This window comes from Micromys minutus (genome assembly GCF_963924665.1).
Source record: "Micromys minutus genome assembly, chromosome: 3".
NCBI classification, from domain to species: Eukaryota; Metazoa; Chordata; class Mammalia; order Rodentia; family Muridae; genus Micromys; species Micromys minutus.
Window position 1 is genome coordinate 7,146,863 of NC_137972.1, and position 25,060 is coordinate 7,171,922.

At 39.7% G+C, this 25,060-nt stretch overlaps 1 protein-coding gene across 3 annotated transcripts in view; it reads right to left on the minus strand.

Moving 5' to 3' along the window:
* SLCO1C1 (solute carrier organic anion transporter family member 1C1) overlaps positions 1 to 25,060 on the minus strand; it is a gene marked incomplete at both ends in the record, with an annotated part of 44,715 nt that overhangs the window by 12,855 nt on the left and 6,800 nt on the right. For 2 of the 3 annotated variants that reach the window (XM_080914180.1, XM_080914178.1), the window contains 8 exons: positions 4,028 to 4,193; positions 8,297 to 8,492; positions 15,219 to 15,383; positions 16,243 to 16,491; positions 18,022 to 18,120; positions 20,039 to 20,185; positions 21,981 to 22,114; positions 24,003 to 24,135. In XM_080914180.1, the coding sequence (XP_080770306.1) occupies positions 4,028 to 4,193; positions 8,297 to 8,492; positions 15,219 to 15,383; positions 16,243 to 16,491; positions 18,022 to 18,120; positions 20,039 to 20,185; positions 21,981 to 22,114; positions 24,003 to 24,135 (1,289 nt within the window). The remainder of the gene's footprint in view (positions 1 to 4,027; positions 4,194 to 8,296; positions 8,493 to 15,218; positions 15,384 to 16,242; positions 16,492 to 18,021; positions 18,121 to 20,038; positions 20,186 to 21,980; positions 22,115 to 24,002; positions 24,136 to 25,060) is intronic. The other variant, XM_080914179.1, reaches the window with a different exon arrangement.

The window sequence follows — 25,060 nt, forward strand, 5'->3', positions numbered from 1 at the left end:
CTACTATTTTATGCTTTGATTGTGTAGTGATCATTTTGTGCTAACCTACTTTCTTACCATAGGATACCATGTTCAAAACTGGTGGTCAGATTCTCTCACAGTTCTCAATTCGGCCATTAGTGTTCATCGCATACTTGTAAGAATCCAAAAGCACTGTTGTAAATTACCCATTCTCTAACCCATCCATTCTTTATCTATAGCCCTCAGATTTCACTCTGATCTTATTAATAAACAATCTTACCACTTGTTCTGCTCTGGATATACAAATGGCTCACACAATGGCAATTTTACAGGTCTGTTTAGTCCTAGAAAACCCTTCACTGAACACAGCAAGTTCACCCATATCTCATGATCTTGCTGCTCTCCATCCAGGGAGGTTTCCTCTTGCCTGGTTGGCTTTCCCATGTCTACTCTGAGACCTCATTGGAGAGAACTTTCATGATCTCTCCATGTAAATCATACTAATACTTCTGTCCTTTCATCCTAACACTGTTCCTGATACTGTGTGTAGACCTATTTGTCTTTAAGACTCATCTATCTACTAGAATACAACATCTGTTAGTTCTGTGTCAGGAGCCAACAGATTAATAACTAGCAGGTGTTCTTCCTGAGATGAGTCTGCTTTGGATTAATAAATAATCCATGACATATTTGCTCCTATAGGCATGGCCCAGAAGAAAATCATTTTAGAATAGATTTCTGCTATTAATAGGCCTTTTCTGTTATTATTAAACATATTTTACAATTACTAGGTATTAGCTCACAATTTTGACCAGATCTCTGCAGAACTATTACTATCTTGCTGTGATGCTATATAGACAAATACATGATGCCTTAAATCCTTAATGATGATTTTATAAGATATCCTAAAATTATATCAGAATTTATTAAGCTCTTTTATAGTAGGAGTGCTGTTCGGTTTTTGTGATAGTCAAAACTGTAATGAATCCTGCTAGCCTCTGTCACCACTTAATTGTTTCTACTACTCAGAGCACATTTACTTTCTTTTTCTTTTTCTTTTTCTTTTTGAGAAATGTAAAAATAGCCTTTATTCTCCAGATGTAGTCGTGATCTAGAAAGCTTACTCCTGAATAATTTCACCCTTTCTAGTTCTTTCTGATGGCTGGCTGGTTTAACTCAGCAATTCTGGCTCAAACTCTTCTCCATTCTGATTCAAACTGGTCAGAGCACATTTCAAAAGGTTGGAAAGCATTAACTAAAGGGAATAAAAAGGAAAATATGATCTCTTATAGATGCTGGGACAGAAGATAAAATATTGACTGGGTTTATCTATACAAAACTTTACTAATAACTTAGTTAAGTTTTTTAACTCTCCATAAATCTGTCAAGCTGTGACAGATAATGAATGTTTAGCCAGATAATTACTCCTAATGGATATATAAACATTGTTGTAAATTTCTTGTTTGATTTGTGAGTTGAATTCATGTGTAAACCTGTGATGAACTTTTTACCATGTAATCATGTATTCTGAAAGATGTATAAGTCCTGAGGACAAAGAGTGGCATGAACTTTTCTTATCCCATTTAGGATCATCATGGCAATTCTGCTTTCTCCATTTTCTTGGAGAGCTTTCATAGAAAACTTTTTACAACTTAGAAAAAAAAGTGTCCCCTTTTCTTCCTGAGACTTCAACTAGCACGCTGAAATTATAACTGAGCAATTCCTGTGAAGATAGAACAAAGTCTAGATTACTTAATCTCCAACTCTTAGGCTACAGGTGTTAATCACCTAAATCAGCAGCTTTTAACCCTCAGAATAAGCAAGAAAGTTTTTAGGACTTTTTAGAAGTTATCACCAGCATTCAGTATATTAGAAAGCTGGAAGGTACAGAGACCATTAGTCTTTAAAGCCACACCAGAGTCCTACTCTGTCTTGTTTCAACCTGATCCCGGTCAGGAGGCTCCTTGCAGTCATAATAAAATATTTTCAGTCCTAATCCATGTTGTTTAATTGTTGTTATTTGTTCCTGAATCTCACTGTTATCTGGGATGTCTTCAATGTGTTTGGAGAAGCATCCATAACTAGCCATTACGTATATTTAAATATCTATGTGTTATTCAGTTTTTTACAGAAGAGAGTGTTTGACCCTGATGTGAAAAGGTGCATGTAGAGGCAGTAAATGTCAAGTCCTTCATAGTTGGCTTCAGTTAAGCATTAAATTTCCATCATCAGTTTCCTCATTGAAGTATCAAGCTTCTCTGCAATTATATTTAAAGATAAAGCCCTTGGGAGGTCATGATGATATAGTTCTCAGGAATTAGTTTCCAAAAAGAACGAACCTTTTTAAGGTTTTGGAGTGGAAACTTAAGGGTTCTTTGAAAAGTATTGAAGTTTATCTGGGGGAAAAACATGAAGGAGTGTTTTCCCTGAAGCAGACACAAGTGAAAGGAAGTTTTGCTAAAGCAAGCACATAAAAGATACATGATAAAGGATTCTTCAATAATCACATGCATGTATTGGTACACCTTACATTGCATAGTTGAGCCCCATTTGTTGGAACTCTATAAAGAAAAGAACATCAAAAATGTTTGATACTATGCTGCAGCTCCGTGGTACTTCCTCAGACACAGACTCATTGGTAGAATATAAATAGGACTGAGTAGGTAGCAACAGAGGTTGCAGAGGCTATATAAACATAGAAGCTGAGCAACTGAGCAACAAATGCTATATCTGGCTTTATTTTTTTAACCATTTTTCCTCTTGAAGCTCAAAACAGAAATTCTTCACCCCAACTCAAACAAATAAATTGTGTGTGTGTGTGTGTGTGTGTGTGTGTGTGTGTGTGTCCATCATCCCAATCCCTTAAATTGGGGGAGTGGTGTTGGACACTTGGTGTGTTATAGTTGTTATCTGATTTAAACAGGAAATATACCCCTTAGTGTTGGGAACTAGGTTTCCATCTGATTGGATTTGTGGGAAAGACTAGATCATGAGGATTATTTGTTAATCAATAGGCTAATTCTTTGTTAAGTTCAAAATATGATGGCATTCTTGGGGGTGGTAAAAAGTGGAAAAAGGGGCTATCTGGAGGAAGTTGTCTCTGAGGAGTGTCCTGGAAAGCTGTGACCTATCTTCTAATCCTCTTTCTCTTTCAGTGCACTGTGAGGTTCGTGGCTTCTGTTACAGGAGTCACTGCAATGTGAACTGCAGCATCTCAGGCACAGAAACGGCAAGCCTGACGGCCAGGGCCAAAGACACTAAAGAGCTAAGCTGGAATGACGTTTTCCTCTCTTTAAATTCTTCCTCTCAGGTAAATGTGAGAGTGACAAAAAGCTGACCACGACAAACTCGTCCTTCCTTTCTGCCCTCTGTCCTGGAGAACATTTTCAGAACAGGTAGCCAGTCCTCACAGTGGATCCACTGGCACCTTTAGTTGTACATCATTTCTGTAACCAGGAGGAATGAATGCTTAAAGTTTAACCCATTCATCTCAAGTACACATGAGATTATACCTGAACAGACTGAGCAAGGCTCCTACCTAGAGCTCTGCTTCCTTCACTCTACAGAAGCTCTGCAGCCCAGACCATCTACTCATGACCATGAGCTGCCTTAGAACCATCAACTTCTCTGGGATTAGTTCCCAGGCTTCTGAATCCCTATCTCTAGATACCGACCTCTTAACCTCCTATATTTGTGCTGTGCCTAAAAATTTCCATGTCTACTGGCCTTGAACTTCAGCTCAGCAGACACCAATCCTAAATCAGACTTTAAAAATGATACTTTCTGATGTTTAGGACTTATTCTTGGCTAATACTTTTTCCAATAAAATGGAAGTTATCAGCCAAACAATTATGAAAGTTGTTGCACCTGTTTCATGACTAATTCTTTCAACTGCAGGTCCATAAGGATAATTTAAATTTATTTATATTTGTATACAAGAACAAAAGTAGGGTCAGAACCAAAGTTTCTACATGGGTGACCTCCTGATCTCCAAATGAAGCTACATGGGACTACCTGGTAGCCAGTTCACAAGAAGACATGTTAGGAGTTAGGAGATATTTCTTACAATGTTCTTTCCACTCCGGCTGGAAGATTGACAGCCAGCGAGACAAGCTGACACATAAGTGATCCCATTGTCCCCACACATGGGTTCCCATTTTGAGTCTGAACATTTGCATCCTGAGTTGCAATCTGAAAAGAGAGCTCGTTCATGATAAGAGACAGGTTTGGTTCTGAAAAGAAATGTAACAGTATAAAATATTACCTCTTAGCCAGACAGATCTTAATGTAAAAATTATCAATGCCCTTGGGTCATATAAATTCTATGCTGTTGACAATCAACTTTGGTTTTTGAAAATACAATTAGTGTGTTAAAGACCTCAGCATCTAAGTGTTAAAAATTAGCAACTGTTAAATGTCTTTCCATTAAATGATACCTTGGTATTACAATGGGTTTCTCTACTCTAATCACATCCATGGCTTAGTGTGAAGGTCTTATTAATGTCTCTTGCTTCTAGGTTGCTTTAGTGAATTTTTAAATAGAGGTGGTTTTGTCTGTGGTTACAAGACAGAAAAGTATAATTCCAGCTCAATTTATCATATTACATACTCTGTCTTTTGTAACTGTGTTGACATCAATATGATGGGTGGTGCTTGTAGTAATAAATAAAACAGCTAAAAGTGAACACCTTTCTTAGATCCATTGTGACCACATAGCTACTTGCACATGTCTTTCCAATGATGTACCATGTCTCTTTGTTCTCCATATTCTCCCCATGGACAGAGGTCGTCTGCATCCTACAACCTATTTGCTCATACAGTGTCACATTATTTGTGTTACCAGCTCATCTAGCCATGGATATTTATTGGAACCCTCTGACATGCTAGCTTTATGAGGATAAAAAATTTTTAAGTATTAATAAAAATATTTAAAAAATAATAATATTTACTCTTCAAGTGTTGGTTTTCTTGATTTTTTTTTCTTTTCTCTGGTCTCTCTACACCCATGCGTGTTATTTGGCTTCACAATAAGTGTTATACCCATAGAGCTCTCATAATTCCATTTCCTCCTTCATCTGGCTTTTGTTCTTTCTGTTAATCTCTCACTTTGCTGAAGTTTGTTTTATACAGATATTTTTGAGACTCAAATTAACAAACAATATACTGAAATGTATCCTTGGTGGAAGTCGGATCAGTTTGTGTATTTATTCCTATGATGCCAGAGTCAAATACGACTTTTAGCACATAGTAGAGTAGGAAATTTGATTTATAGAAACTGAATCAGAATCTTGTTATATAGCCTGGATGAGGCTTGAACTCTCAGACCACCTGCTTAAGCCTTCCTAGAGCTAGTATTGGAATTATGTCCTACCACGTTTATCCAAAGGCGGTATTTAGAGAAAGAAGCAGTGCTGTTTGCCCCTACTTCTAGTATCTCCTATACTATTATAACAATCATTTCTTAATTTAGGTAACAGTCCATATAATTGGGCTGCTGTGGATTGGGCCATCTCAAAGATCACCCCAAACAGAACAAAAGGTCATTTGACTAAGTCTCCGGGATGCCCGCTGGGAGCATTTAATCTCCTCCTCTTCAATGAAGTATTGACTGCTGGTTCAGAGGATTGGTTTCATCTGTAATAACTAATGTTTTTGAAAGCCCAGCATCAGGCCCCTAGAGGTCCTGTGAGGCCAAGGCTCCAGATGATTGGACCTCCAATGAAACTTGGTATGATAGAGGTTACCTATTCCCATGCATATTAGGAAAGCCAGGTCTTGCTAGAACTCACACCATTTGTCAGTGATACATTTTCGAGAGAACACCTTCCGGGCCCTTGAGTGCAGGCTCTTGTTCTCACCTCAGCATTATACTCCTGACTGTAGAAGAGATATTCTCCCAGTTATCATGTCTCAAGCTTGTCAATAGAGAATCTCTCTGGTGTCTAGAATCAAAATGACTTTTACAGACAAAGCAATCCCTGTGGAGCACTTTGCATTCAAGTTAATTATTTTACATTACTGAAGATATGTTTACCCATCTAGGGGAGACTTTAATTGTAAATAAGTCTTTTAGAAGATTTGTTTGACCGTAGAGTTGTGGCTTAAAATTTTAATTGTAAGAAGAGTTCCAGAAAACACATCAGGGTGTTTCCCCTTCAATGGGACTTGTCTTTTAGAGAGCTTTGCTGAGAGGACAGAGGCTCCCTAGATGTGTTGCCTGTCTTCCGCTGCTTTGAATGGCACAGGCATTCTCAAAGGTTAAATCTTCACTGTTGTGGGGGATGTTGTAAAAGTGTGGAAAACAGTTTTGAAAGAGGAGTTCAGAATGCACCAAATAAGGACAGCATGATTGTAATTCAGCTTCAAATAAGAACAGCATGATTGTAATTCAGCTTCCGTCTCTCAAGGTGACTGACTGCTGAAGAGGCTAGTAGTACTCAATGAATACATTATCTTTCCCTTCTCTAAAATATTTCATCTTTTATCCTGGAAGTACTCATAATATAAACCTCAAAAATTCACAGCTGTTGTCTATGGATTTCCTTTTGCCTTAGAAACAGCATAATGTAAAAAGATTTGAACTTTGAGTCATGCCTGTGCTCAAGGTCAAGATTTGCCTTTCATAGATGCCAAATTTGGGAAGCAAATAGTCATTTAAAAACTCACTCTTTTCAATGAAGGTTAGCGAAACTAAGTTGTACAGACGTATAAAGGCCGTGCATTAGGGAATGAAAGCTAATGATGTTTTATAAATTAAAAAATACAAGTAATCTCACTATGCTGGGCTATATAATGACTATAAAAGGTACAGTCAAAAGTGAGACAAGATTTCTATTCTCTGCAGAATCTCCTAGCAACTCACGGTTACCATTTACAATTTTTATATTCATTGCTGACCACAGCAGACTCCAGCTTCACAACCCTGCTAGTCACACTTTTTAATTTTTTTAACTTTGCATTCATTTTAGCCAAAGAAATTCTAGTGTGAACTTCATTAAAAGTAAAAGAAACTGTGTTAGTGAAAAAATGGAGGGTAGAATGTAGAGCAAGCAGAGGAGCAGGAAATGGGGAGCTATAGTGAGCAAGAGGCAGGAGAGGAATGATAGAATAGAGGAGAAATCAGAAAATGTACAATGTCCCCTAAGAACATATGTACTTGAATATTGGACTTGAATACTCCACTATGTGGAGGTCTTTTGGAAAGCTTTGGAAGCTTTGGAAGGTCGGACCTAGAGATCACTGGGTCAGAAGGCCTTGAGGTTTGTAGTACAGGCTTCCTTCCTGACCCATCACAGTCTCCTACCTGTTGATATGTGAGCAAGCAATTCCCGTGCACCCACAGAGACATGGGGTCACCTACTGCTATGCTGTCCCCTCCATGATGGACTGTATATGCCCCATAAAACTGCAAGCCCAAGTAAACACTTCCCATTTTAAAGTGCTTTTCATCAGGTGCTTGGTCAGAAGGATTGAAAACAAGAAAGTACTGAATGCAAGAGGTTCTGCAGGGCTTCAAGCTGCCTAGAAGATTTAACCAAAAGCTTTTCTGACTCATGGTAAAGGTTCAGTAGCATCTGCAGATGAGCAGTGGAGAAATAGCTAAAAGGATGAAGATGCTCCATCTGGTGGAGTGAGAGGAAGAACCCTCAAATGGAATGCTGAAATGTGTCCTGTAAGAGCCACTTTTGGCGTTAACAAAGAAACTAGAAAAAAGTAATCAAGTCACTGGCCACATACATGGCAGCATAGGCATGAGGCCAACACTAGGAGATGGAATTATTCATGTTCTCTGGACATGCATGATGAGCAGACAGAGACAGCTGCAATGAGATGCCGTTTTCCTCAGATCTTTGCAGTCATATTAACACAGGAGAGACTAGGAAAGATGTTCCAGAGACAAATCCAGTTATTTAGGAGACAAGAGGGGAAGGGGGGACCTTCTCCCAGCTATGTTAGACAGATCACTTTCATGTTAAGTCTTCTATAATCTTAATAGATAGTTATTGTTTTAAGTTAAGAAAGTTATAGCCAGATTGCTTTATCCCATTAACCATCACTTCATTAAGCACTCAAGGTCTGTATTTCCGTTATTACATTGTTTTGTTTGTCAGGTTAATTTTTCTATATAAGACAATCAAATTCAAATTTGTAAGAAGCAACAAATTTGAGTGACAGTAACAGACTCTGAGTTTTAGGTTGTGTCATCTATTTCATTAAAAAAATACCTTTCTATAATTATGAGACTTTAAATATTAACATAATACTGTTGGAAAACTCTACTGACAATTGATATAAACAATTCTATCTACTCAAATAGTATCATGAAGGAACATACCCTTGGTAGGAGACAGTCAGCCCAGCCACACTGGAATTTTCACATCCCAGTGCAAATAGAGAGAGGAAGAGGAGGTAGCCAAAGACAGATGATCCCAAGTAGAGTTTTGTAGCTTCACAAATACCCAGCCTGAATTTTTTCATAACTATTCCCCCAGAGAATATTCCAAGGGCCACTGCAGGAATGTTGATGAGCCCTGTGGAATAAGAAAAACATGTTACTCAGAAAATGTTTACTACATGAGATCTCTGAGCATCACACCTGTGGCCTTAGTGATTGCTAAGCCACATCAATGGTTCTGGTATATGAAACTGTGCTTTTCTTTTAATTTATGAAAATATTCAGCTACTATTATTGGTCAACACATACCAAGGGTTTGCAATGAACATCAAGGTCATGGGTTGACCATAGCACAAGTGTAGACTTAGAGTCCTACATTCTCCATGACACAAAGAATGACACAAGAACAACTCTACCAATGCTGAATGTGTCAATGAAGTTATGTCTTTGCTGGTAGATGCCCAGAACTAACACTCTCAATCACATGGCAGTTGGATAAAGATTAATGTTCTTGAATACGGTCCATAGAATGACACTCATGGAGAATGAAGGAAATGGGTCTGTTTGTTTTATGTTTTGCTTTTCATTTTCTGGCTGAAATAGAATCAGATTTTGTTGACACGGCTCCCCGGAATCTTGCTTTACTGGTCTCCTTACAGCTCCAGTGGTACATGTTAGTAGTCATGCACCAGGTGAAGCATTTGAAACACAGTCATCATGTTTAGTCTTCATCACAATCTTAAGGGTAGGCATATTGCTGTGCTCTGTTTAGAGAGAAATTTCCTCGAGATTTTGGTTAGTAATGAGTAAGCCTTAATTCACATGTAAGAAGCTCATGTAAGTCCCCTGACTTCCATCAGTAGGTTCTATTAGTTATATCCTTTTTAAGGTAATTAAGGGATAGAGTCCTTAACACAGGGTTAGGCAACTTTCTAGTCATCGAGTAAATATGATTTAGAACCTGCAGAGGGGGTGGTCCCACTCAAAGACCCAGGTGCCTGGGATTATGGTAACATCAGTTCAGCCAGCTAACAGCAAGGAATTTTTTAAATGTCCCCAAACCTGCTTACTCTTTTATGTAACTATCCATGGAGGCGTGAATATCCCTTATTTAAATATTTGGGACTAACATGGTTTTGAATTTTGGAAAATTTTAGAGAATACATACATAACACAATACCCTGAAGATGAGACCCACATCTTGACAAAAATTTAATTTTATAGGTCATAACATAAACACAATGACACAATCTGCAGGTAAGTTTGTACAATCTCTTTAAGTGTGTCCATATTTTAAATGAGCACAATCACTCAAGGCCAGGCGCAGATTTTCCCACATGTGGTCTCCCATTGTCATTTTCTATATTAGATTTGATATGTTGTGCCTGGAATGGTGTTGAGGCTCTGGAATGATGCTATTCCGTGACTGGCTGTGAGCACAGCCTCCAACACAAAAACATTTAATTCACTTCTATCAGACTGGCAAAGATAAAAATAATGTAGGCTGTGTGTATATAGAGAAATACCAGGCCTGCAATAAAAGCTTGAGATCCAGCTGTGCAGGTACAGGGAGGTTATGAGGCCTGAGGAAGCTATAAAGACATTCAAGGACAACCTTAGCACTTTAGTGAAATGCCAGAAATAAAATTAAAGAGAGAGCTTGGGGCTGCTGCTGATTGGTAGAATGCTTGGCGTGTGCAAGTGCCTGTGTTCAACTCCTACACATCATGAAAACAAATACAAATGAATCTACTTGTATTTGATATTCCCCAGCTATTAATAGATGAAACGGCATTTAGTCTACCTTTTTTTACTTGACTATTGACTGTAAGTCTTAATATTAAAGCTGACCTACTAGGAATGAGCCCAGTTTGCGTAAGAACGTAGCTCCAGGAAACTGGCTCACCTTCTCATGACATGATTGGGAAGTTATCAAAATGGAAGAGAGGTGATGCTACTTTTGCTGTCCCCGTAGACAGAGATTTGTGGGGTGTGACAAGTAAATGAGAGAAGCATCCTAGGACTTTGAAGGAACAACAATCAGCTAAAAGACAAATAATTGCCATTTTATAAACAAAGACAAGTGGTTGCTTTTGTAAAGAACAGTTGCTTGGAAGAATGTAACAGATCTGGCTGCTTGCATCTCAAATTCATTCATGCTAACAGTACCTAATTTTAACATTTTTCTAAGTGTGGAGGTGGAGTGGGCTGGCTCTGGCTCTCTCTCTCTCTCTCTCCTCTCTCTCCCTCCTTCCCTCCCTTGCTCCCTCCTCTTCCCTCTACCTCTACCCCCTATCTCCTTCCTCCTTTATGTCTACCCCCATCTCTCCCTTCTTCTCTCTCTCCCTTCCCCTCTCCTTTACCCTTCTTCTCTCCCTCTACCTCCATCTCCTCCTTTACCTCTACCCCTATCTCCCCCTTTCTCTCTCTCCCTTCCCCCTGCCTTCCCTTTCCCCTCCCCCACTCTCTCCTTCCATTCTCCATCCTAGAAGTCAGTTCTGCTATGGATTCTGTGTCTATTCTGTTAGTCACTGTGGGGATGTGAACGAGACGCATTAGCCATAGATACAGACATTTGACTATAAGGTCACCAGATGGTGGTGCCGCTAGGAGAAGTTTAAAGAGGATGTACCCTTGCTGGAGGAAGTGTTTCTCAGGTTCAGGCTGTGAGACTTTGAAGCTTTATTTCCATTCTGGTTCTCTGTGTTTTGTGCTTACACTTGAAGATGTGCTCTCAGCTTCCAGCTTCTGCCACCATTCCTCCCACCTGCCGCCACGCTTCTGCTTGGTTATGATAGACTCACTCCTCTGGGACCATAAACTAAACTCTCTGTTCTTTAAGTTGCCTTTGTTTTGTAACGATAACAGAAAAGCAACCACCGATTTTACATGCACACATACAATAACTACATAAAGAATTGTTCATTGAAAGTGCGAGGAATTTCCAGCTGTCAGTCTTCTGGTCAACACAAGCCTGCACTCATGAACACACAGCTGCCAGCTAAGCTGCCTGCATGAGAGAATAGCCACAGTGCCAGTATGAAAGGAGAGCCACCCCTAATAGAGGAGCTTTTGAAGGCCAAGGGCTGATGGCAAGGAACAGTCAGTTGCCTTCAAGAGTGTGGCTGCTTGTGGGTAGACCATCCTTCAGTGGATGGTCCTTTACCAGTGCCATATGAGCAGCACATATTGGACTCAGGGGGATGTATATAAATATATACAAATATATATATATATATATACAATATATTGTATTATATTTTTATATCATATATAGAGCTTGGGAAGGAATAAGGATGGAAAAATGAGTCTAGTGTAAGTTACAGGCAAGAGTGCAGGTATCTATGATCAAAACATACAAACATACTACATGTATATATCAAAGCCTCAATTAACAGTGCAGGCTTCTGTGAACACCATAACCAGCAAAGCAACAATCTGAGGAAGCAACAACGTTGTTCAGTTCAACACAATTCAGTGGTTAATGTGTATTCACATTTAGAGGTCTGACCCCAAGTAGTTTGTTTTAGGCATATTTAAGCATAGCACAATTTGGTGAAAAGTTTCCTGGCGATTATTAACTCAATCCCAGGTGTACAACAAAGCTTAAGATGTGACTGCATCAAAAATCTTTGTAAAGTATATGTAGCATCTTCCAGAATGGGTTCTATAGATTAACTGAGAAAAGTGAGCTCATGGTAAGAGTGTGGCGAGGATCTGGTGTAGTCTCAGCAACACAGACGTCACAAAGGTTGCCAGGCTGCTAACCACTTCCTAGCCTTTTGGGCAGAAAATGAGTTATACATCTCCCTTTGAGAGACAACCCTGTGTGGTTAGCATTCCTGGAACCGTTTCTGCTCATCTGCGTGCTCAAGAACCTCTGCACCTTTCACAAAGAACTAGTACAATTTTTATTTGTTTGAAAATATCCCAGGGGTCTTCCTTAGATCTCATACCTGCTGCAATTGAAAATGCCTCTCCCCACTTCAGCCCTAATTTTCTTTTATGAAGATCACCCTCTAAATAATCTTCTTAATTGCCCTTTATTAAAAACAGGTTTCCATTGGAAATTTTAAAAAGCATCATTCATGATGCCAGTATGGGAAAGATCAAGAGCCCAGATGCAATATGGTATGAGCTTGAAAAATGAAAAACACGCACATCTTCAAAGACACGGGATTTCATGCAAATCATGGGACGAGATTTGGGGTCTTTGCTTCAGATTGAACCTTGTCTTTCATATTATACAAAAATTCATTACAAATGGATTTTTCCAAAATTTGAAGACTTAAAGAATTAAATTGTAACTTTAGGAGTATTATAAAAATATCTCAGTGATTTGTGGGCTTAATATATAGTTATCTAAACAGAATCAAAATGACACAAGAAAGAAAAGGACTAAAAATCAGACTTACTTTAAAAGCTGAACACAAGCATTATCAAAACCAAAAGTCTGATTGACACATCAGTGGGGAGAGGCTGGGAGGAGTAGAGGGAAAGAAAACTACATTCAGATGATATTGTATGAGAAAAGCATCTATGTTTAATGAAAAGGAAAAGTTAAAAGGCAAGGTAAAGTATATAAGAACTGTTTGCAATATTCAATGAAGAACCCGTGTCAAAAATATGCAGTAGTCAGAAATTACCAACAAGAGCAAAATAAGTACAGAATATGGGGAAATGACTTGAACAGAGTTAGCAGAGGAGACAATTGAAGTGACCAGTGAACCTATGAAGACAGACCCAACATAAGTAGTCACAGGTGAATGACATGTGACTACTGTGAGAAGTCATAATGACAAAGGTAGACAGAATCAAGGTCTGGTAAACTTGTGGGGAGACTAGCATGCAGTCACACTTGCAGTGTGTGTTCAACTGTCCTCAGACATCTTGTTTCTCACCAATACCTACTGCATCTATCACAGACTGCCTAGGATCTAATATTTGCACTCCATGCACTAGTAATGTGTGTGTATATATATATATACACCCATAGACATATTATGGCCATGAAATCTATAGTAGCCAAAAATGAAATAAATCCAAAAGGCTATCAGCAATAAAGTGGTTAAATAATTCATGGTACCTTGATATCAAGACTATATTGTAGTAATGAAAAGACCAAATATGGGTATTCAGAATTGTGAATGGATGTGAACATGAACTATTCAACTTATAGGAGGCTCAAGTATATGCAAGACTAGATTAGAAATATTTGGTCTACAACTAATCTAGCCATTAGGGAAAGTATGTGATGGTAATAATCTTCTTAGGTAATATGATGCTCTAGATGGTGGCTACTTTACACACACACACACACACACACACACACACACACACACACACACACACGCAGAAAGATGTACACAATTCACTCAGCAAGTTACACAGGGGACATCTACAGGCCTAACTTTTGATTGTAAATTATGTCATGACATATCAAGAAGAGTATCTCAAACTCCATATTTTATTGGTTTTTCCTTTAATGCAGTGTACTACATTGATAGATATTGCCTGAGTGCTGAGAGAGAATTCTAAAATATTTCTTATGCTCACCCAGGAAATAATACAATCAAGTTATTTTGAATTAATTGATATTGCAAATGTAAAAGGTTTAGTGAACCATCTTGATACTTGTAGAATGTTGGAGAATAGACCATGTGCATGTTCATCTCCTGAGTGCCAGTTATTCAGACTTTATCAGGAAATTGCATCTTCTGAGATATACACTCAGGTTTTTTCCTTCTCTATTCAGAGACAGATACATAGAGGAATCTTTAGAAGTTGATATTTGGTTGCCACCACAAACAGTGGATGGTTTACAACCATTACAACCACCTGTACCATCAGCTCCAGGAGATTTTTTAATTGATTGTCTGTGTTAGGGTGTTGGATCCCCTGGAACTGGAGTTATAGACACCAATGCTCTTAACCATTAACACATCTCCAGGAGATTTGACAGCCTCTTCTGACCTGCACAGGCACCTGTGCTCACACACACAAACAAGCATCCCCACCCATACACTCATTCACCCATAATCACACACCCCTATGACACATCTATACCCATGAAAAATAATAGCTATAAAATAAATCCCTTAAATTTTTGTATGAAGAAATAAATTGTGTTAGAGTCTCACATCTTAAAGGAATATGTCCCAAGAAACAGAATAAATTTAATACCTCAAGACGGTGACTTTAAAGGACGCATGTATAGAGGAAAGGAGCCAATCCACATTTTATATCTCTAATGTTTACAAGGTTATAATTTAAATATTGTCCTCTCTTCTTTTACTTCTTTGTTTTTGTTTCTGTCCTTGAATGATGTTCTTGTTATTGGCTACATAAATACACTATAAGCTTTATAAAATATACTATAAATATACAACTACTTCAAGCAACATATATGAGTCAAACATAAGCTTAGTTAGTGAAGTGACTGAATGAGTGCAATTATGCTGTCTAAACACCTGTTACATGCAATCCCAGACACCAGGCATGCAATTTTGCCAATGTAAGATTTCAACAACACTTAAGACACGTGTAACAAGTATTAGCAATCATCTAGAAAAAATTTAGGCTAGATTCACCTCTGTGTACTCATTTAAGAACTGTGAGAAACTCACATAAAGCCAACCAGACCGGTCTATAAATAATTCTTGTTGCAAAGTTATAATGCACACCCACCATGCATATATTTATCCTACTAGATAATTTTTTTATAAACACTTACTATTTTACTTCATCTAACATACCTGAAATTACCTTAGATTAAAAATCAGAGCAATGTAATGTTACTAAGAATGTGCAAGATTCATCAAATTGGTTTCTGTGGGAACACATGAAAGACAGGTAGACATACCAATGACAAAGTTGGCTTTGGAGGAAGACTGCCCATACTGCTGCTCAATGTATTTTGGTTTATATGTGACCATGCCAAATAGAGAATTAAACTGAACAGTGCTTGCACACAAGTATAAGATGTATACTGGATTTCTAAAAAGAGTCTTCAGTGATGGAAGAAAATCTGTAAGACAAAAACAATATAGAGTCCTTGAAGACAGGTCTGCAGGGCTGAAGTCGGCCTGGGTTTGAAACTAGGCACATACACACCTTTAGGAAGACTACACAGGACTGACAGGTGAGTCAGGGATATTTCCCACCAGTCGATGTGCCAGTGACAAGGGGACAGCACATTTCCCCTCATTCTTCTGCCTGGTACTCTAGGCTAAATATCATGAACTCTCAGTGTGAGTCTCTTTCTCCAACTATAACTCACAGATATCTCTTTTAGTGATTGTATCTCGGTGTTAAAAAGACATCGCTCCTTATCTTAGCCCCACAACCCCACCTCAATGACTCAGACAATTAACTTCAACAAGTTGAAGACTGTCTATAAACATAAATACAGGATTTTTAAAAAGGAAAAGATGGGGTCAATTTCTCAGCCACCTTCTTCCCTGAGGGAAACTCCTGAGAACATGCTTGGCCTTTGCCTGGCTCTCACTTACACCCTTGCCAAGACACACATGTTTATATATTGTTCAAAGAGGTGGGTCTCATGTGTGAAAGCCTCTCTCAGACATGGAGTTATAGCCTCTTCTGTTCTGCCCACCCAGGCTTATGCTGATCAGCTGCTATGGAAAAAAATAATCATGAGTGGTAAGGTGGAGCCATTCAAAATGAAGATGGGAAGCATTTGCTCATCCACCTGTATAACCTTTCCAATAAGGAAGACTTCCCCTCTCTGGTTCTACTTCCTGTGTGATTTTTCTTAAGCTTTCTTTCAGACAGGAAGGAGAGAGAAGTGCTGTGGTTCATACACCTCCTCTAGTCCCACTAGGAAGATTTACAGTAGCCCCATGATCAAAGAGAATCTGAGTTACCTCTTGCCATTTCCACGATTTTCATGTTTTCTTCTCCAGGGGCCATTTGGTAGCTAACAGGGTCATCTATAATGAACTTGGATTTCTCAGATGAGGAGCCAGAGTCCTCTCTACTTTGGGATCTTGGTAGAGTCTTGGGTAAGCACCAGAAAGGTACAGCTGCAAGAAGACTTAGGAACCCTGCTATTAGGTAACCAAGCCACCAGGCCCCGACCCACTGGGGATCCTTTGGGGTGATAGTTATATGGTCTGAAAAACAGAGGTTGGTGAAGTAGTGAGTTCTTCAAGGTTAGGGTGTTGAAATCAGTCACTGCAGGAAACAAATCTTAGCAACAGTTCTACATCATGAAAACTGCACAAGGGCTTAAGATAAGAACCCAGAACCTTTATATATGCCATCTGGACCTGGAGGCTAGCCTTTATTCCAACCTCCAGTGGTAGAGACAAGAGAGCCACAGTGCAAGCCGGATACTTACACTAGCTATATTGGTGATCTCTGAGTTTAATTGAAAGAACCTGCCTCAATGAATTAAGGTAGAAGAAGAACTTAGGATGATTCTTTACATGTACACACAACCGTGTGCATGCACTCTCACACATATTCCTTGAACAGACACAAGGAAATATGTATATATGTACACACACATGAAATAGAAAACATCTAATAATTCATACTTGGCATCCATCACTATGCCCTGTCCCTGATCTACAGAAAACGTGTTTATGGGGAACTCCCTGTTTATATCTTGGGTTATGAAGTCAGAGACCAAAGGCTGTAAGAGTCTCCGGACTTTACACCGTGCTCTGGGGCTGTGCCTTAGTCTCAAGGGGAAGTAAAACATCCTAGAGCCAACTGCTCCTTCAGAAGCATCACATCTGAGTCATGTATCAGATGTCTATGACTGTCCTCAAAGAATGACTGCTGCGAGTCCCCTCAAGATAATTGCCTAGTTGGGGAAAAGAGAGCAGAAGAGAGAGGCTAGGACTAGGAGAAAAGGAAGTTTGGTCACTGGAGACTTTCACGCCTGTGTTTGATATCTCTATAATACATGCTGACACATCTGAGACCAGCAAGAGCCATCAGGAACTTTGAGTCTGAACTAGGCTGGATGCAGAATTGAATCAAGAGCTGTAGAAGATGGTAGGGGAACAGACCACAGATCACCCTGTTCTAACCCTTAATCTGTTTATCCTTCTGCACTGGTTATCTTCATTATCTTGCATCTTCATTATCAAAGTGTATTCCATGGGTTACTTTTACTTAATGAAAGAGTGACACCTTGACATTGTATTAAAGGCTAAATTGGGGGCAGGTGAGATGGCTCGGTGGTTAGGGGTACTTGCTGTTCCTGTAGAGCTGGAGTAAGCACCCACATGGAGGTTTATAACTGTAATTCCAGCTTCTGGGCATCTGACACCCTCTCCTGACCATTTCCAACACCAAGCACTCATTTAGTTCACATACATACATTCCTGCACATATTTATATGCATACATTTTTTTAAAGAAAAAAATGTAATATTTTTCAAAGTCCTGTCAAAAGTTAGAGTAGTGGAAATTAATGAATAAAGACAATGTGAGTTCAGCTGGTAAGGTGGCTCAGCGTGTGAAGGCACCTGTACCAAGCCTGGACACCTGAGTTCCAGCCAGGACCCCCAAGGTGAAAGGAGAGAGCTGACTTCTCCAGGTTGTCCTTTGATCTTTCCAAATGAACCGTGGCGTATGCACGCACAAGGAGAGAAGTGTAAATAAAGACATATAAATGAATGATCTACTTACCTAGGTTCACAAAGCCAATGTCAACATACAGTTTGGCACATAATGAACCCAGAAGGAAGCCAAAAATGGGCCCTAGAATTGCCACCGTCTGCACACACCCTGTACAAAAAAAAAAACAAAAAAAAAAACAGACCAAACCAGAAGAAAACGTTAAAAAGAGGGGTAAGAGGGAAAAGAAGAATGACTGTCATTTGGCTTTGCTTTGATAAGCTGATAAAATGCTAAGCAGGAAATATAAATGAGATGTCACGGGTATCTGCAAAATAAATGCTTCAGCATTTCTTTTGTGGGTGTTTTCTTGGTTAAATTTGTCCATTGCACTGACTTAGGAAATACATCGTTCTCTGTTGGGGGTGGGGCGGTGGGAGACTAGTTCTTCTTTCAACATATTAATCGGAATAACATTTAACAGAAATAACCCTAACCCTCTTACAAAGTTAATTTCCAAACACGATTCAAACTTCAGCTCGGACAGGTATGGCTGTGCACAGGTTAGCCATCCCAGCCCTGGAGGAAGAGGATAGACCTGGGGGCTACATAAGACAGAACCCAACAGACCAGAACTGGGCTAGTTTTGTAATCTTTCAACTATGTTTATACCATCAGTGAGGCGTAAAGTTCTGTTTGCCATCAAAACAGCTTTTTCCCACCTCGGTACTCAAGCGTGCTAACTCACGCGGAGCTGGTGAGGAAGCTCGGTGGAGACAGTGGGGACTCCAGAAGCAGCTAGCAAAGGAGGTAGACTTTGGAACAAGTTGAGCTTATCTAGAAAGTTTATCACAGATCAGAGGCAGTCTCAGTAGATGGCAGGAATAGTCCAGAGGACAGTGTCCTGAGTAAGCAGAAGGCTGTCCTCAGGTGTCTCACACCCGCCATTTATTTCACAGCATAACTCAAACAAGTATATACCTGGGAGATTACATGAGCTGGAGGCATGAAGGACCGTTCCCTGGCCTCTTTCAGGATTGTGTGTAGTCCCTAAGAACCTCCAGATGAAGGTATATCCTTCCCAGTCCTCGGAACAGTTGCATAGTTTGCCCCATATAATTTTGTTCGTTAGGCTCTGGAGTTAGGCTACAGTTTTCATTAGAGACATGGCCTATGGCTATTAAAGCATGTTTGGGCGTGTGCGGGCTATCAGAGATTTCTGTGGTGCATAGCCAGAAACTCGGTAATCCTGGCATAACCTGTTCTTCAGTCTTATCCTTTGTCCTTAAAAGCTACATCTTCAAAGTTCAAAATTCCAAGAATCAAAAATGATGTAGTGAATTCGGAAGACACTGTAGTCATCCCAGCAGCTCTAGTTTCTAGCTAAATTTCAGGGTCTAAGAGACACCAGTTAAATCGTGCTTGAAAGCATCTGACCTCAATAGTTCATTCCTTCTATCCATCTTGTGTGGAAGATTTTCCAGTGCTTCTCCTGGCCTTTCGCAGTAGATATTGGTGACTGTGGCTGCTCAACTGTCCTCTGGGGTAGGGAATCCTTGCCCCTTGTTTATATTTTCTTTATATTTCTTTTCAATCATGTATGCCTGCCCTTGAGGTTCCAGAACCCCTTCCAATCTCAAAGAGGAGAAAATGAACTAAAAGATCCTTTAGCTAATTAGTACTTATAGACTGCAAGGCAGTTTCTAGAACTACAAAAACAACAGGCACACATGTACACACACTTACACACTCACACACACACACAAATACACATGCATACATGCATATACAGAGGTCAGCAAGGACCCAACACAAACACAAGCATACATGCACACATCATTGAAAGCAGTCTCTAAACTCTGAAGCCTGGAGGATGCTTTTATAAGGTCCCATGCCATTGAGGTCACAGCTATTTAATTCTATGTTCTTTCCTTCACTCATCAGATGGTGATTAAAGTGATTTGACTGTTCAAGGCTAACTAAAGTATGGGGAGCAAGTGCTTAACCTTTCCATGCTGAATCTGGAATAGATGGAAAGGGCTTGGACCAGGCACTCGACTTCCCAAGCTGAATGAGGTGTAGACGTTACCGATGTAGAAAGCAGCATTTTCTTCACTGGCAAAGTCATCCAGATAGGCGATGCCCAGGGGTTGGATAGGAGTTTCCCCTAATCCTCGGAGAAGATTTCCCAGGAAGACATAAACCCACATGGAGGAACTGGTATCCCCTTCACATTCTTGAAAGAAAAGCAAACAAGAGCACTGGTGCTACCTCATGATCAAAGTTAACTATTTAATTCTACATTTCTACACACTCTGTATTAAAACTGAATTAGAAAGCAAAATCAGAATTTGCCACCATGCTAATCTGATAAGAGTTGGGCTGAGTCTGGAATTCCTTTTGATTTGTGATTTCCATCTTGCTCACAGTTATATCCAGGGGCCTAAGATAATCTTGCTTCTTGCTGTGCCTTTAACTTACTCTCTTTTCTTTCCATTTTGTGCCTACATAGAGACATTTGTCTTTTTATACCGCAGTGGTCTTCAGCGTGCTCTCCAAGGGGAAAAAAAGACATGATCAAACAAATGCTTATCTACCTCTAATAAAAATTGTGTAGTTTTCAAACCCAACTGTCTGCCATTGTTTCGCAAGTACTACTTGAAATTCTGACACTTATGTGGGCAGTGATTGTGCCACTGGGCTCTGTTGCCTAGAATTATATCTGGTTGTGATCCGCTATTTTTAGAATTCTGAGAATATTATAATTATATATCTTATATTCTTTAGCAATTCATATCTTACAGCAACACGGTTTGACAATAGTTTTAGAGTTGAATCTATTTAGAGCTGACTGCTTAAAAGACATCAACAAATGTCATGCTTTAATCTGACTGCATGAGGCAGGAGAGTTACGTCAGTCATATAAAATGAAAGACCACTTCCCCAAGTTTAGGCACTGTAATAAAGTTTAGGATGCTGACAGCCTCTTGTAATCATCTAAATGCCCTCTCCCAGGAGCATGCTGGGCTAAGTGGTTCTCAGGTATTTTTAACTAAGGTCTTCTAGGCAGTACTGGGAGGTGGGTGTTATTTTTAGCTAGGTGTGAAGAGGATAAAGAGAGAATTAAATTTAACCCTAAGGGGGGAAAATCACATTTCTTTCTTTCTAATCCTTTAGATTAATCCTTCTATTTATGAAAGTTGTTTTATTCTCATTTCAAGACCCACCTTACTTAGGACGACTGGTAGGTGTCACTAGTTACCCACAAGCGATTGGTAGACTTTTCTATAAAACTTGATCACTGGAATATTTTATTGGAAGAATAGCAGACTGCTCTATATTTTAGGAGCTGTTTATATGTTTGAGTTCATGCAGTGAGGGCATGCGAGCCACAAATATGCATGCCTATCCCTTCATGCACACCGAGACCAGAGCACATTGGTACACTTCTCTAAATGGCTCTGGCTTGTCAGATATTCAACTCACTAGATAGCCCAAGGCAGCCTTGAATTCACAGCCTTTCTGCCTCAGCCTCCTGAGTGCTGGAATCACAGGCATTTGTTTAGATATGTGTATGGGTGCTGTGCCAGTGAAAAGACGGTCACAGGTTGGCTAGCCAGTGAGTTCTGGTGGTGTGCTACAACTGTACTGTGCTATAAATGGGGGAATTCTTGCCCTATTGCCTCAAGACAAAAATCTCTCTCTGAACAGAAAGCTCATTATTATGGCTAGGCTCCTTGGCTAGTAAATTTTAGGGATCCACCCATCCCAGTGTTGGGTCTGTAGACATGTTCAGACACCCCCAGATTTTTAAGTAGATGCTGGGAGCTTTGAACTCACTCAGGTCCTCATGCTTGTAATATAAGCACCCTTTACCACTGAGCCATCTCCCCAATGCATTTGTAGAAATTTTGGGCACTTTAATATCTCACATAATAATGCTTTACATGGACAAATTAATATGCACACAAAAGCATATATAAACGCTAAAACTGGTCACTTACACAAGTCAGTTTTAAAAGTCATCTTACCATCTTTTATTTTGTTTTGTGGCTTCCCCAGGATTGAGCTTGGTGACAGGCTACTAGACTCTAGGTAGCATGGAGAGATGTTGGGAGTAAGGTTGGAGGAGGGAGAATACCTCTCATATTTCTCATAGCTGTACCTGCATATAAAGAGCATTGTTATTTTTACCCTGACAGGCTAACAGCATGGTGAAAATAAAGGTTTAGTTTGTTTGCCCAAATATGAAGGGATCATGTTGGGTTTTCAGTTTCCTTCAAATCAGATTCAACAAACCAAAGCAGCACTGAATAGCACTTTGCTTCACAGGTAACCAGTAAGATTTTGTCTCACCCATGAACCCACAACAGAAAATAAAAATAAGAATCATTTTAAAGCTTTTAAAAATAAAAGATAATGATTGTCCATCACGTATTCCCTTAAAGGGAGAGGTATCTACCTACATTTGCTAAACACCAAAGCTGTCTCCATGTCAGAACAGATAATTCACATTGTAACATCTTGAGGCATTAGGAGATCAGAATCGAATTTCAGACTCACCATAACACTCACAGGCCAGTTCTAGAGAATCTATAATATGCGTCACAGCTTTGGAGACACTTTCCCAGAAAGAGTTCTTATTCTGTTTTCCTCTCTAGGTAATGAATCAGGCTGCAAATTATTGTACACACACACACACACACACACACACACACACACACACACACACACGTGCACGCACACAGCCACTTTCCCAAGTTTCTTTTGTACTTAGATTCAAGGCCTACCTGAATTACCTTGAGCTGTCCAGGAACTCAGAGTGGGCAACCCCACTTACCATCCTGGTACTTCAGCTTCGGGTTTACCTGGTATTACAGGGCTATGTCATCAGATCTAAACAATGGTAGGAAACTTTTTCCTTCATTGCTGGATGCTGAAATCACCACCCCTTGTGAACAGGACAATACTTTTCAGGGACCCAGGCCCAAAGGATATATAATTTAGAGTTTTGGTTCTAAACAGCATTCAAATTCTGCCTACCACAATCTTTACTGGGTATATGAAATTCAGTCTCCTCTTTCAGCTGGCCTAATTCCTAGCTTTCATCGGTGATTTTGAAGCAATATTCACAGTTACAATGAGCCATTTAAAACTCCGAATTCTGGGTCCAGAGAGACAGTCTGTGATGTTTCTGCTGTGCCAGTATTGGGTCCTGTACTGGTTGCTTTTGTGTCAACTTGACACAAGCTGGAATTATCGCAGAGAAAGGAGCCTCAGTTGAGGAAATGCCTCCATGAGATCCAGCTGTTACACATTTTCTTAACTAGTGATCAAGGGGGAGGGCCCAGCCCATTGTGGGTGGTGCCATGCCTGGGCTGGTAGACCTGGGTTCTATAAGAAAGCAGGCTGAGCAAGCCAGTGGAAGCAAGCCAGTAAGTAATATCCCTCCATGGCCTCTGCATCAGCTCCTGCTTCCTGACCTGCTTGAGTTCCAGTCCTGACTTCCTCTGGTGATAAACAGTGATGTGGAAGTGTAAACAGAATAAACCCTTTCCTCCCCAACTTGCTTCTTGGCCACGATGTTTTTGCAGGAACAGAAACCCTGACTAAGACGAGTTCTGAATTCAGATCCCAGCACCCAGTTAATTGCTAGTAGCATCACTGGGCATGTGTAACCCCAGTATTGGGATGACAGTCATAGCATATCACCAGAGCTCACTGGTCAGCCAACCTGTGAATATCAGTTGCCTTGTCTTTTCACAGGCAGAACACCACACAGACAGATACACACACACATACACACACACACACACACACACACACACACACACACACACACAAACACAAGTATGTCTATAATCCCAGCACTCAGCAAGCAGGAAGACTGTGACTTCAGGCTATCTAGTAAGTCGAATATCTGAATATCTGACAAGCCAGAGCTACCTAGCCAGCTACCCACCTTCTGAAAACAAAACAATGTATGTTTTAAGTAAAGGGGAAGGAGACCTGCCATTGATGGAAAAGTTAGAAGATGGATGCTTTAGACTTACTTCTCCATGAAGAACTGGGGTACTGCAATGAGCATAGTTCCAAAGCCCATGACCAGGCATCCCGCTCCAATCAGTTTGGGTCTGTGAAGTTTGGCACCAAAGTAGCTAACAAATGTTATGACCAGGAGATTCCCTTTGGGGACAAGAAGAAGCATTCATGGTCAGGTTAGGAAGCCTAGGGAACAGTCCACAGCATGAGTAATCAAAAGACATACACAGGCTGAACAGAGCTTCACTCAAACGTAGTCCCATTATGTGGCTTTCTTCCCTGGGAGATAATAAAATAGCTGTTGATTCATGCCTTTAATCACCTCATTTCCTTGTCAAAATATTTCAGTTACCATCCCTCTCTCATTTTGTTTTACCAAACCTGATTATTTGGTCCTTCAAAGGAATCCCATCAGTGAACTATGCTGTAGACACACTGGGTGGAGAGAGTACACTACTGCTCTTACAGAGGACAAAGTTTGATCCCTGGCATTCACACTGGGTGACTCACTGCTCCCCCCTCCAGGTAACAATGGGTACAGGAGATCTGACACCCTCCTCTTAACTTCAAGGCACCTGTATTCATATGCACATATCTACACACCTACATGCATAACTAAAACTTAAAAATACATCTAAATTATGCAAAGCTTCCTCTTGGCTGATGGCTGATAGTTTAAATTTTTCTTTGTGGCCTTGCAGCAAATTTTATTAGTTTATTCATTCATTTACACTTTGGATTAAAGTTTCTATTAGTTTCTCAATTATTCTTGAAACATAGATTCTATATTATATTTACAGGTGATATTCCATAAGAAAGGTATTACAAAAACAGGAGCATACCTAGCTTTAAATAAAATAAAATATTAGACCCACAATTATACAAGTGACATTTTGTAATTGTTCAAGGACTACTTTACATAGAGATTCAATATAGGAAGTTTGCCTCAAAAACAACTCCATGTGTCTATCATATATAAACCTCAAGGTAGAAATACATGGAAGACAAAATTTTTACAAGACAGCCATTTTTAAAAAAATAATTGAATAACATTGGCTATAAAGTAGGA